The sequence below is a fragment of the Papaver somniferum genome, chromosome 5 (assembly GCF_003573695.1).
Source record: "Papaver somniferum cultivar HN1 chromosome 5, ASM357369v1, whole genome shotgun sequence".
NCBI classification, from domain to species: Eukaryota; Viridiplantae; Streptophyta; class Magnoliopsida; order Ranunculales; family Papaveraceae; genus Papaver; species Papaver somniferum.
Genome location: NC_039362.1, coordinates 199789865 through 199803567, shown reverse-complemented (window position 1 = coordinate 199803567; position 13703 = coordinate 199789865). Strand labels below are relative to the sequence as shown.

The 13703-nt window shown below is 36.8% G+C and overlaps 2 protein-coding genes and 1 long non-coding RNA gene across 4 annotated transcripts; all 3 read left to right on the top strand.

Annotated features, from left to right (window-relative positions):
- Positions 1-2290: 2290 nt before the first annotated feature.
- LOC113278452 (histone H3.2) lies at positions 2291-2958 on the top strand. Its single transcript, XM_026527283.1, has one exon. The coding sequence runs from the start codon at positions 2387-2389 to the stop codon at positions 2795-2797; it is 411 nt and encodes a 136-aa protein (XP_026383068.1). The 5' UTR covers positions 2291-2386; the 3' UTR covers positions 2798-2958.
- A 2114-nt stretch (positions 2959-5072) lies between these two features.
- LOC113278451 (probable 2-oxoglutarate/Fe(II)-dependent dioxygenase) lies at positions 5073-5920 on the top strand. Its single transcript, XM_026527282.1, has 3 exons — positions 5073-5135; positions 5280-5577; positions 5674-5920. The coding sequence occupies exons 1-3, from the start codon at positions 5077-5079 to the stop codon at positions 5764-5766; spliced, it is 450 nt and encodes a 149-aa protein (XP_026383067.1). The 5' UTR covers positions 5073-5076; the 3' UTR covers positions 5767-5920.
- Positions 5921-8669: 2749 nt separating this feature from the next.
- On the top strand, positions 8670-11269 carry LOC113284256. Of its 2 annotated transcripts, none has more exons than XR_003328058.1 (3): positions 8670-9327; positions 9582-11078; positions 11168-11269. It is a non-coding gene; the product is annotated as an uncharacterized LOC113284256 (long non-coding RNA). The 2 variants fall into 2 exon arrangements; XR_003328059.1 differs by having other exon boundaries at positions 9523-11078.
- The last annotated feature ends 2434 nt before the right edge of the window (positions 11270-13703 follow it).

Genomic DNA, 13703 nt, shown 5'->3' with positions numbered 1-13703 from the left:
AGGTTTGAGTAACCGTACCTAAACGTGTACACTTAGTCGGTTCAACAATAGCTAACCAATGGTTAGCCATATGAGCACTTTCATATCAACCTTATTCATCTTTACAATAACTAGTTCAAATGACTCAAATGAAATTAGTTAGAGAGTTGTCCAGTTGCTTAGATCACATAAAAGTATACAAGACACAATCGAAGCAAAATCGATTTTGATTCACTCGAATCAATTCATGAACATTATAGCCACGGTTTGCAAAGATTGCATTCCTTATTATATAAATGTTTTAGTTCATGAACAAACCGATTTTAGAAAGTAACCTGCTTAGTATGCAAACGGGTACGCATACTTAAGTAGCCGGATTGAGTTTGTTTTTTATTTCAAAACTCCAGCATAAATTCATGGACGTGAAACTTCCGCCAGTATGCGTACGGGTACGCATACTTACCCGGATTTCCAACAACCACCAGTACGCGTACGGGTACACATACTTTAGGTTCCCGGTTTTGGACTTTTACACAAATGTGAGAACACACTATGTTTATATCCAAACACGGTTACTTGTTCTAAACTCTCATTTCAATCATTGAAACTTTCTTAGAGGATGTTAAAATAGTTGTTATCCACAAACTATTGGCATCAAAGGGATTTTCAAGTAATTCAAGTAATCAACATGACTTTCGTCACGAGTAAAGATGAACTTGGCTAAAGCAAAAGCTTACAAAATTCGAGAAATAGATAAGCGAGATAAACTCGGCTCGAAATAGAAAATGTGTATAATTGAAGTCTATATAACAATACGACTGTTGTCTCAAATAAGAGATAGAGTAGATAGACTTTTGAGTGATAGATAAGTTCAAGTCTCCACATACCTTTTGTTGATGAAGTTCCACAAGTTCCCTTGAGTAGTTCTTCGTCTTCATTCGATGAACGTCGTGGAATCTAAAGCTCAACTACACTTACTATCTTAATCCGAGACTTAGCTATAAGTAGACTAGAAATCAAGACTTATAGTTTTGGCAACTAAACTTGACAAACAAGATTGAAATAGCAACGCTTGTGAGTTCGACCGAGCGATGCTCTAACAACTCTAACCTAGTCCGAGAGTTGACTTTAATAGATTAGAAATCAAGATATAGTTTTGTTGCATCTAACATGGCAACATACTTGAGATAACAAAACTTGCGAGCTCGACCGAGTAGTGCTCTAGTATTACTTATATATGCTTTATAGAAGCCGATCTTTGCCCTTTACCTAGACTCTCGTTACTTCCTTTGTTACAAAAACATCCAAATCTCTTCCTAGCCTTTTTCCTATAGAAGCATTCTCTTTAGATAAGAATTTAACAACATCCTGAATGTTGTTTCCACTTTATTGATTTTGCTCTGAATGTTGCACTTAGTTACACCTCATCTCCATTTGCCTTGATCACTTTCCCGGGAGCCTATCTAGTCTTCAATTTTATAGACGAATTCTTATCGGAGTGATCAAAAACTAAACAACTAACACATTGATATCCTTTTATTGGTACTCAACACTGTCAACAGGGAGATCCATTGATATATTTCCATCAGTTGTTATAGGAATGCTGAAAGGATAGGTGAAATGAACATTTATCTATACACATATTCCAGCATAAGCTAGCCTAGTTTGCTTGACAGTGCAGTCATCACCTAGTAGGGGATTGACCTAGATAACTAGCAATCTAACTTAAACCATCTAAATCCCAGTGTGAAGTGGAACACCACAAATTAATACCCAATTTGACATTGGTGTAATGTGAGTGAGTGATTTTTCAATAAGCCGAGTCCAATATATCAGATAAAAGAGTTTTTTGAAATATGAAAGGATTCGCAATCTAATACTAACTTATCTCCTTTTTGAATTCACGTAAGCTAATCAAGCCACACCTAAATTTCAAAAAATAAAATTTATTTTTCAGAGAATTTGAGTTTTAGGTAAACTGAACTCCCCACAATTTAAACTCACTCAAGAACAAACACAATGTGAAGGGAATAATTTCAAAATTTTGGGATGGGGCAAAAAGAAAAAGAACCACATGAGAGGATATCCCACGACTTTCGATGCTGTTCAAAATATTTCACTCTCCGACCACAATCCGTATGAAGCCTTCTAAATCAATATCAATCGTTGATAACAACAAAAAAAGACTCAGATTTTCCTCATCCGTATGACACCTTTTGAACCAATAAAACAGCAAGGAACTAATCCGAATGAAACCTTTTAATTCATCATCAGCCGTCGATAAAATTTCCACAATCTCCCCTTCTCCTCTATAAATCCCATTCCCAAAATCACTAGTCCTCACAAATCAATTTCTCCAAGCCCTAGTAATCAGAAATCTCTGTAATTTCCATCTTTATCTTCACTAATGGCTCGTACTAAGCAAACCGCTCGGAAATCCACCGGAGGAAAAGCTCCAAGGAAGCAATTAGCAACAAAAGCAGCACGAAAATCGGCACCAGCAACCGGAGGAGTGAAGAAACCACACAGATTCAGGCCAGGAACTGTTGCTCTTCGAGAAATCAGAAAGTATCAAAAGAGTACTGAACTCCTGATCCGTAAACTTCCATTTCAGCGATTAGTTCGTGAAATCGCTCAAGATTTCAAAACTGATTTAAGGTTTCAGAGTTCGGCAGTTGCAGCATTACAAGAAGCAGCTGAAGCTTATCTTGTTGGTTTGTTTGAAGATACTAATCTATGTGCGATTCACGCTAAAAGGGTTACTATTATGCCTAAAGATATTCAACTTGCAAGGAGAATCAGAGGTGAACGTGCTTGATTATGAGGGATTTAAGATCTAATTTCTGTCGGGGGTTTCTTGTGTAAATGTGATTTAGGTTCTAGGGTTTTAAGATCTATGTGTTTTTGTGTTTGGCATGTTTGACTGTGTGTTCTGATTTCATTCATCTAAGGGAATATAATCACAGTTTTGGAATTTTATGTTTTGCCGATCTGGTTAAGATATTTTTCTGAAACTCAAATTTTCGATTGAATTTTATGCTTGACATGTTAGACCTGTTGGCTGTTGCTGCAATTCCTTCCAATTCGAGTGTTAGTTACCACGGATTTGTTCTAAAGCATTTGAGGCAGCTCATGTTAACCTTCAACATTGATTACCATAGAAATTGGGTTCAGAAATTGGTTTTAAAAACCCAATTGAAAGTGATATACATCAACAGAACCTGATTAGTTAAGATGATGTTATTTGGTAGATTTAAAAAAACTAGATGTGCAGTTGTTTGAGGAATTGCATTTGCAGGTGCAGGGCTGAAGTTATTTGGCAAATCAGCTGAGGTTTGAGTCCTAGGACTAGCAACCGTACAACATCGGCAGACTATGAAATTAAAATAAAAATAGAATGGTATTACAACTTGTATAGAGAATTCGAGACAATTTCTCATTTGCTGCAAATTCAAGTGTAGATTATGTTACTACACTTTTTTGTAGGTAGATGGATACCAGATATTTTCATGGAGAAATTGAGAATTGTATTAACAGAGGCAATTCAGATCTCAGGCAGGAGAAGAACCAAGGTATGTTCAGGTTCACTAGTTGCATCTTTCTGTATTACATTGGTATTGATATGCAACTTGGAATAGATTTACATAGATTTTGGTGAAAAAGTTGTAAACATGAATCTGGTATCTTGAGGAACCTGCACAGGCCATGTTGTTCTCATATAATAAGGCCTAAGCTTGCTCTTTAGACTGTGATTTAGAAGCTGCAACCATAACGTAGTTAAAGTCTGCATAGTATATGAGAATGCTAACTCCTGTTTGAAGATCAAATACTTGAAATCTCACTCTTCATTTAACGACTGACGAGTAGTTAGAAGAACTAGAAAGATGCAGCTTTGTTAAGTTTAATATTTGGTGGAGAATGCTGACTGCTGCTGAGTAGACCATAACTTCACCCTCAATGATGTTGACTACGTCTTTTGGCTTTTGCTTTTTGTCTTGGAAAACCAATTAGCATCTTGCCTCCATATATTCCATGTTACAATACCACATACTACTGCCCATTCAATTGCTTGTGCGTTTACTTTCCAGTAAAATCTATTTTTGTTGCTTTTTCCATTTTTTGACTTACTCCATTAAATCTAACCTTGAGCCTGATCTTAGAATCACACATTGGAGAGAAATGTCAAGGATTGATCTCTTCCACCCTTTATGCTTTCCAGCAAGAATCTTATTAAACTCACTTCTCATTGCTCATGTAAAGCCCGCACGAACATAGTAGTGCAGGATAAGTTCAGTCCTGGTGTGGATGTGCTTTTTAATTTTCAATCCCAATTTACAGCACTAAACTCACAGGTAAAATAAACATTAAGACAACCATGAAAACAAAATAAGGCTTGATTGACATCCTCAAGTGTGAGGTGAGCCACCCGTCTTAAGGATCACAGCAACTGAGTTAGAAACACACCTCTACAAGTAAATCAGTCACAAAAATGAGCAGATTTGGAAGTTCACTAATAGTTCCTTCTGTTCAAGAGTTGGCTAAAAGAGAGATCACTGAAATCCCAGACCGATATATCCGTACAACTTGCAGTAGTATTAGTATTGATCATGATATTAATCACAGTGACTCTGCTGCCCATTCAATACCTGTCACCAACATTGAGAGACTTCTTTCTGGAGAGTCAATATTGGCTGAAAATGAATTACAGAAACTTCACTCTGCCTGCAAAGACCGAGGCTTTTTTCAGGTAATACTGTTGGCAGATTCATGTACTTACTTATAGAATATAACTTCCATAGTATCATGAAACCACCGTAGATCTGGCGTATAGAGATGCACACATTGTAAAACTGCCAAGTGAAGGAATACACATCTTCGTAAGCTGTTTTTTTTTATATTCTATGTTGTTGTTTTCTGATCATGAAGTTAGCTCCTCAACAGTTGAGAAAATAAAGTTGGAAACACACAACTTCTTTGAACTCCCAGTAGAGGAAAAAGAAGCTATGGCAGAAACCAGGGGACTTCGGAGGATTTGGGCAGGTCTTTGTTGTTTCAGATAAGCAGAAACTTGATTGGTCTGACATGTTCGGTATAACCATGTTACCAACTATAATGAGAAAGCCTCATTTATTCACAGGAATCCCGTTATCATTAAGGTATAAACAGTTTGATCTTTGTAACTTGCCATTCGATCATATAAGCAAGGGTGAATCTGCAATGGCCTGCTTGTGCCACAGTTGAGGTTGTTCTAGTTTGTCCGACCTTAATTCTATCTGTTTGTGTTTCTTTTTGGGTTGCAGGGAGGCTTTGGAAGAGTACGCTCTAGGATTAAAAAAGCTGACCATAAATATATTAGAACAAATGGATTCTAATGAGATGAGAGAATTATTCAGTGAATGTTGTCAAGCTATGCGAATGAATTACTATCCCCCTTGTCCTAAAGCTGAGCAGGTCCTAGGTTTCTCACCACACTCGGATGCGGATGCTTTGATGATTCTACTTCAGCTTAATGAAACAGAAGGCCTTCAGATCCGGAAAGATGGGAAATGGCTTCCAGTAAAACCCATCCACAATGCTTTTGTAGTCAACATCCGTGAGGTAACCCAACACTATCACTAGTGGACCTTTTTTATTTGCATGAATTTGGTTTGCAAGCATAATGTGTTTGATTTCTCATATCTGTTGGTCTGGCAGAGTGTGAGCAATGGTGTTTATCGCAGTATCGAACACAGGGCAGTTGTGAATTCAACAAAAGAGAGGCTTTCCGTTGGTAAATCCACTACATGAACCAGGATGGTTCCGAAGAGAGTCAGTGGAGACGTACTTCAAGAATTTCTTTGCACGGAAACTTGATGGAAAGTCCTACCTAGATTCCAGTTGATTGTTATCAATGTTTCTTGGTATTTGCACTGCATATATCCATTTGTTTTCTACTACTGAATATCTAGTCTCTCAATGTATCTGTTTCCATCTTCATGTTACCAGATGCTATCGAGAATATAAATAACACTTCTAGTACTCGGCATACTGACACTTCTAATTATGGCTGACATGGAAGAAGCAATTCAATCTCTATGCCAATTAGCGACTTTAATATGAACTTTGAGATTGAAGTATACAGCTGAAGTGGCCTAAAGTGCAATGCTGCAAGCTGGCCAAAACAAGACTACCAGTTTTGTAACTTGGAATCCAAATTTACAACATGTTTTTTTTTAACAGACAGAACTAGTGCATTTTCTCTATATGTACATGATTAAGAAATTTCTAATCTGACATTTCAGCGAACACGATCAAGGATTTTCTCAAGAATGATCAACAAAATTGCACCCCGAAACTGAGGCTTTAAGCTTCAGATAGGCAGGCAACGCAAAAAAAAAAAAAACTGCTCTCTCAACTTCCTTATGAAATGTATACAAATTTTACTGGAGATTTAAGGAAGAAATCTCATTTGGAGGTAAGCAGCAGCTGATATTGTTGCTATAGCAAGCTGCAAGGAGAAACCTACTGGGGAACATCAGAAATATTGTTCAGGTATTCAAGGACTGTGAAGCTCAAAATCGAATTTCCAAATCCACAAGGAGAAACCTACTGGGAAACACAAATTTCATACTAACTCATAGATCCCAGGGAAATGAACACAAAATAAGAATTGCTTTTACAAGCACATGTATCCGGCAGTGTTTGAACTCAGTTGTGGATGGATTCCAGATACATATATCACTCTTATTAAGTTCTAAACAGACCAAACCATTACAAGAGCTAATAATTTCAAGTCAACTAATGGATTTTGATACTCGAATGGATAATCAATTCCAACAGCTTCATAATCAGACAATAATAAAGAGTTACTTCTACTAGCTATGGAATTCATTGATATTTAACCAAGAGACTGAAGTTATATAGAATGATTGAGATGCATTTGAGTGAAGTTTGGGCTTTGTGATAAACTGCACATGCTTTTGCTAACAAATCTGAATCTTGAGATAGCTTTCTCCGGAGTATATCCAGTAGGTAAAATGATCGCTTGTTAACCAAATTTGAATGGCTCATTTTTGTGTGTGTTTCTTTTCCATAATTCTACTGGATTTCATACTAGTACTAGTAGGAGTTTTATCTTGCTTATGTTGCAGTGAGTATATAATGTCAGCCAGGTACTACTATTTGAATTATGTTTTGGCCAGTTTAAGAATCTTTTTCCTAATCGTTTTTACTTCGCTCTCTTTGGCATGGGTAATAAATAGTGAGTGAATCACCACTAGGCAAAGACAGAACCCTCCATAACAGTTACAGCTTTGTGCTCCAATATGGCGCACCAAGGCACAGTGTGCACTCCCACTAACAGGATCCTGAATGATTGCATGCCATAAGCCAGTAAACAAGACTACAAGAGCGAGGAATAAAATGATTAGTCGGTAGCTTAAGGTTTGGACAGAAGAAGCTAGAAAATAAAACCGAATTCAGACCCATGGGGATGGAACACTTCCAGTTATGATGACTCCTTGAGTTGATGTGTATGCCTCCTCTGACCAACCAATACCTCCATGTCTTGTAACTTTATATTAACTACATTGACAACCGTAGATGAAATGAAAGAAGCCATTAAATCTTGCACTTCCATTCATCCCTAACCACTTTTGATGCATTTTCTACCTAACCATCACACACTGTTCATGTGATCCAACAAACTTGTCTTTTTTCCTTTGATCAACCAGCTGTAGGAGGTCGAGACCATGGAAGTTGTACATACTTATAAACTTGTCAAGTAATCTTTGTTGGGTCTCATTTTGAAAATAACAAGTAACATTTGAGTGAACCTAACCTAATTGTTGTTGACAATATAGTCCTACTAGTGAGCGATATATGTAGGTTACTGTCTTTGTATCATCTATGGATCCAACTTTATGGTAGTGCTTTTTTCCTTCCTAATTATTGTTCACTCTGTGTTTTTAGTGACTTGAACTTGTTTCATTTCGTTTATTGGAATCAAAATAAGCAATTGCAGAAAATGTACATGTACACTTAGGACTGTGCTTGGTTAGGGTTAGTAGCCAGCACGGTGGAACAGTACATGTGCACTTAGGACTGTGCTTGGGTTTCAAACGTTGTAGCTTAAGTGAACTCAAATGTCCTACATCATCGATGTAAAAATAAGTAAAGCTAAAGTCCTTTTATTCGAGGTCACGAGCACGGTGGAACAGGCTAACCCTTCGTGCCACATCCAGATCCTGTACATGTACACTTAGGACTGTGCTTGGGTTTCAAATGTTCTAGCTTAAGTGAACTCAAAGCTAAAGTCCCTTTTCTAGATTTCTCGGGGACCATAAGAAAAGAAAAATTCCCACCTTTTGTTTCCTTCAAGTAACCGTTTCTTCTTTCTTTCAATGGGAGAGTTGTTTGTTTATCGATTTTTAAGTCCTTTCAGTCAAAGGGTTCTTCTTACATTGCAAGAGAAGAAAATTCCTCTTTCTAACAAAAACCCAAATGGTATGATGTATTCTAAATGTTTGCGGTTTGAACTGAACTAAAACTGAAATAAGGGTGTGTAATGTACCAATTGTTGATTATGTTTTTGGTGATTAATCCAAATGGGTACCAGTAGTCAAATTTTATGGTAAATAAAATGGGTACCTGATTCTGATGTTATTACTCAAATTCTTTGAGAAGAATTACCCAAAACCCATCTCTGTTATTCCGCCTCAATACGCCTCACTGTAATCTCTCTGATGTTCATTTAATAGCTTAGTCTGTATGTTTTGATTATGAATTGTTGATCAGCCCCATTGTTACTTGAAAATGGAATTATGATTTTCGTGATTCTCATTGTATGTATCCTGCATATTCAGAACTATTCATTTGTCTTGATCAGAAGAACTATTCATTTGTCATGTAAGTCATTTACATGGACTAAATTCTGGAATCTGCCATGAAGGATTAATGTATGTTTGGTTGTTATCTCATTGTCATGAACTTATCAGAAACCTTCTTAGTCAGTTGTTGTGTCTTGGTTTAAGTTAGTGGAAGCATCAAACTAAGCAGTTGTTTTCTATAGCAAATGCTGTTCACATGTGCATATTGCCGATGGAGAATATAAAAATGCAATTGAAAGTGGTAGTCGAAATGAATCACCTCATTGTTCAGAAACTATCCATGCCAAACCTGATGGTAAGTGAATCACCTCATTTTTCTTGTGGTCAAAGGAGTTCAGTAAAAATAGTCATTATTCAGAAACTTGTTACCTGGATCTGCAAGCTTTCTCAAATGTTGGGAGAGTTCTATTTATCTTGTTAATGTCCATAAGCATGAAATTCACAATGGGCAGCTGAGCTTTAGGGGAAACGTGTACTTGAGGTAAGTTCAGTTAATAGGTGCTTATACGTTAGTCATTTTCTGGCAGGTTTATGATTATTGATTAGCTCCAGTAACAGTACTTCCATCACCTAGGACCAATAGGTGTTTTGATGTTGCTTAGAATTTGATTTATGAATACAGATATGGTGAAATTATTACATTTGTAAATGAATGACCCCTGTTTAAATTCATCAGTTTCTCAACTAGGTGTCGTGTACTGTGGAAATGATCTACCTGTATGTTGACTGTTACAGCACAATTGCGGCTACGGACTATCGGGGATCTTAGCTTCCTTAAAGGGAGTTTCAGAGGTGCGTTTTCAGGATCCGAATGCGGAAACAGTAAGATGTTCAACCATACATGAGTGTGCTTGCAATCTCATCCTTTATTTTCTTGCAAATCTAATTACAGGCTACCATAATCTAATTTCAATGGGCTTGATGTACACTGTAGTGATTTATTTTGTATATACTTGGGGGTTGAATTTATCAATCAGGCACCAGTTTCTGTGATAACTAACATTATTTATGTTTCCATTCCGTCATTAACTACACCCAACCTAATTGTTGCTACTTTTCCACCTCCGTGGGAAGGACAGTGAGCCAGTTACCTTGCAGGCTACAACCAGGATTCAGACCAATGATTCTGTTGTTGAGTAGGATTTTGACATCTTGAGTTTGCACTTAAAGTGTGGTTAGTCGCACACTTAATGCCTACTTCCACAGCTGCATCAATTTTCCATTTGTTTTATTCTGATCCAGTTAGATCTCAAGGTGCATCTTTTCAGTCTGATGATAACAATGGCATTGAAATATATTTAAGCTTTATTCAGTACCCAACACTAGCTCAGTTGCATTAACTCCGTAAACAGTCATTACTACTAATAGTCTAAAATGGTTATTGATGTCTCATTCTTTGTTTCTCACTAGCATTTTTAATTTCCCCATACTTGGCATCTTGAGAGATCCTAGTGAATATTGCTCAGTTAATGCTTTGCTCGTTTTTTGTCAACTGACAGCTCTCATGTGAAATATCTTTTGTAGCTCTCCGAAGAGATACAGAACAACAGCTTTTCACTATTTTAGAACCTTAGGTCATCAATGGCTTGCATATAAAACCTCTGGTACATCTGGTAAAGTATCCTTAACTCACAGTGTCATCAGCTGGACATGCTTTGCTTGCTTTCATACATGGTCAGCTTCCAGGGGAAAAAGCTTTTGAAGCTGTCGGAGGAGATACCCAATAATAGCCTTTCCCTGTTTTAAACCCATAAGTCATTTTGGCATATATAGCCTCTGGTGCTTCTGGTCACTGTAGTAATACTGTCATTTCTTGATGTTGTCAAAGAATAATAGGGTCTCTAGGGATGAAGATTCTGATGTTGACTATTTCCTAAGAAGTGAAGCAAGTCTGTGTTTGATAATCTCCCTGCTAGGATTCAATTGGCTTTACATGATCTAAATCAAGTTCAAATTGAGTTTGACAATGACCCATCTTATTTTTCTAGAAAAAATTCTAGTGTTTTATGTTTTAACTGCTATGACCAAGACAATGCAGCTGGTATACAGGTCAATGTAACCTTTCCCAGCAACTCCAACCATGATATGTAAAAATGTACAAAACCAGTAGTAACTCTACCGTGTACATTGTTTCTTCCTATGCCGGTAAAAGAGAGATGTCCAGTAGCGGATCGGTAATGAAGCAACTCCAACAATGCTGAATTCCCTCATCTACAAACTCCCATAGTACAGGTATGTTTTTTTCGGATTTCACGTCTGAATTCACTTCTTGGACTTCATAATTTGTGTTCTCACTTTTATCTCCCTCCTGGTCTCAACAGATTAAGGACGACCGGAATCAGTAAAAAAGATTTTAAGCTTACACACCACTGGATGGTAGTGTAGGGGATTACAAACCAAAACCTCCAAGGAACAGGTCCAAGGAAAGACGGATTTTTTTCCTTTGACATAAAAGCGGTGAGGTGTGAAATGATTAATGAAGGTGAAAGCCCAATTCATGATAAAAGGTGATGAATGAAAGCCCAATTATCAGCTTTAACATATTTATCTTTCTTCTTCGGCTCATCAAAAAGAATGGAAAACCACGGTTGTAACGGACGAGTACTGTTGGTACTATCTCAATTCTCAAAATTAATCATGGTAGTTTAGTTTTCATTTACAAGACGAACAAAAGACATGAAAAGTTATATATGGATTCTAGACCATGGTTAGTCACTGATATGACATTACGGAGTTTATTATTTTAACCGAGAGGTGTCCAATTCTCCGCCTTCTAAGATTTGGTTAGTCTTTGATCAATTTGTAAATATGTGTCAAGGCCAAGGAAGAAAGGGGTGAAGTTCTTGGATAGATTAACCATAACCAGACCCGAACCCTCGAAAATCTTCCTTTTCCTTCTACACCGATTTAGGGAAAACTTTTGCTAGCAGCACCACGGCCAAGCATTTGGGATTTCATGACATCACAACCCATGATTTAACTACACAGTACAACTATCTTAAAAAAACTATCAAAGGTGTAAGATCCTCGGAAAATTTAAAAAACGGGGATACCGATTTTGGTCAAGAACCGGTGATGATCAGTACCAATGAAATCAAAGAAAAAAATATATTCCGAGATACCATTAACCTAAAACTTGGTTTAGTTTCTCGTGAACTTTTAATTTGGTGATCGAAATTTTAAAATCAATAATACAGTGATGAATTTGTTTTTATCCTAACTAGGCACAATTGTTTAAAAATCAATATACATTGTCCTATCTCAATAGTTATGGTTCCTGATTGCAGTAATCAGAACAAACAATCAGCATATAGTAAAACTCACAAAGATATATGGTCTCTACCTGCTATTAATACCTATAAAATAAACTGTGATGCCTCTTGGATATCTGAATTAGCTAACTTGTTTTGGTTCATCTTACGCAACTGGACAGGACATTCAAAGCAGCAACAATGGGATGCAACATGACCTTCTCATCAGAAGAGGGCAGAAGCTAGCTCTCCTCAATACAACTCAATGGGCAGTCACAAACAACATACAACAATTGGTGATTGAATGAGACAACCAGGCAACAATCAAGTATCTTCAAGGAAGAGAATCAACAGCCAATGGCAATGTATAACCATCTTAGTGAAGTTAAATTATTAGCTAAGAATTTAGTCTCTTTTCTAGGTTTTCAGTATGTAGATATGAGAGCGACAAAGGTGGCAGACGTGTAGCAAAGAAGGGAAGAAGTTCTGATAATACAACTTCCTGGAATGAAAACCTCCTAGCCATTAATTCCTTCAATTGCTTTTGACACTGTCAAAGCATATGAATCCTGTAAACTTAAACAACATTCTCCTATAACTGCTTTGTGATGTTAATCTTAGAAATTCAGCCATTAGAAGAGTCATTCCTCATGAATGGTCTCTGAAGAAGTCTGAGCATACGAGTTAACGGGATGCCTTTCAATATAAGTCGTTATTTTCAAAAATAAAATAAAAATAGTATCGTTCCTTTGGATTTCTTTATAAAAGTCAAACTCAAATATCGCCTTTGTCTCATTAACCAGATCAACACTTTTCAATTATTTTAGGTGCCTCAATATTATTATTTCTTTATAAAAATACATAACATTCTTAATCTGCCATCGTTTTGATTATGGGAACGAATATCTTCATTCGCGTCATCACTTCTGATAACTGAAAAATATTTAGTGGGAACGAGTGAGCACATCATCCCAAAGGGTGCTCAATGAATCACTTAATATAAATTGAAAGAAACAAGAAGAAACTAATCTTTCAGTAGTGTATGCATCATGAATCAAGTGTCACTCTAACCTCGCCAAATCATTGCAGAAGACGACGCGAGAGCAACTCTAATCAATAATATTAACATCGTCCACACAGAGTGCCCATACAAACCATGATTCAGAATACTACCATCAAAATCAGAAAGTTGGACAAAAAAGTATAATATGCACACGAGTGATTTCCCTCAAATAAAATAGTATATGTAATATCAAGACGGATGACGTACCACCCTACTAGATACTATTGCCGACGGATGGCGTACCGCTCTACTATCTTAATAAGCAATAATATTAAAACGGATGGGGGTACCGCTCTACTAAATGAAATAGTTATAATGATATTACAGACGGATGGAGTACCGCCTACTAAAATAATATTCAACTGGATGGCGTACAGACATACTCAACTTAGCTGAGAGCCGTGGGGAAAAAACAGACACTCCTCGCAGGGAAATCTCATAATGCATATCACAAACAAACACATCGTAACAACATCTTACATGCAAATATAACATACATTGCATACAAAAGTATCACATAAGTAATACATCAAAGTATACATA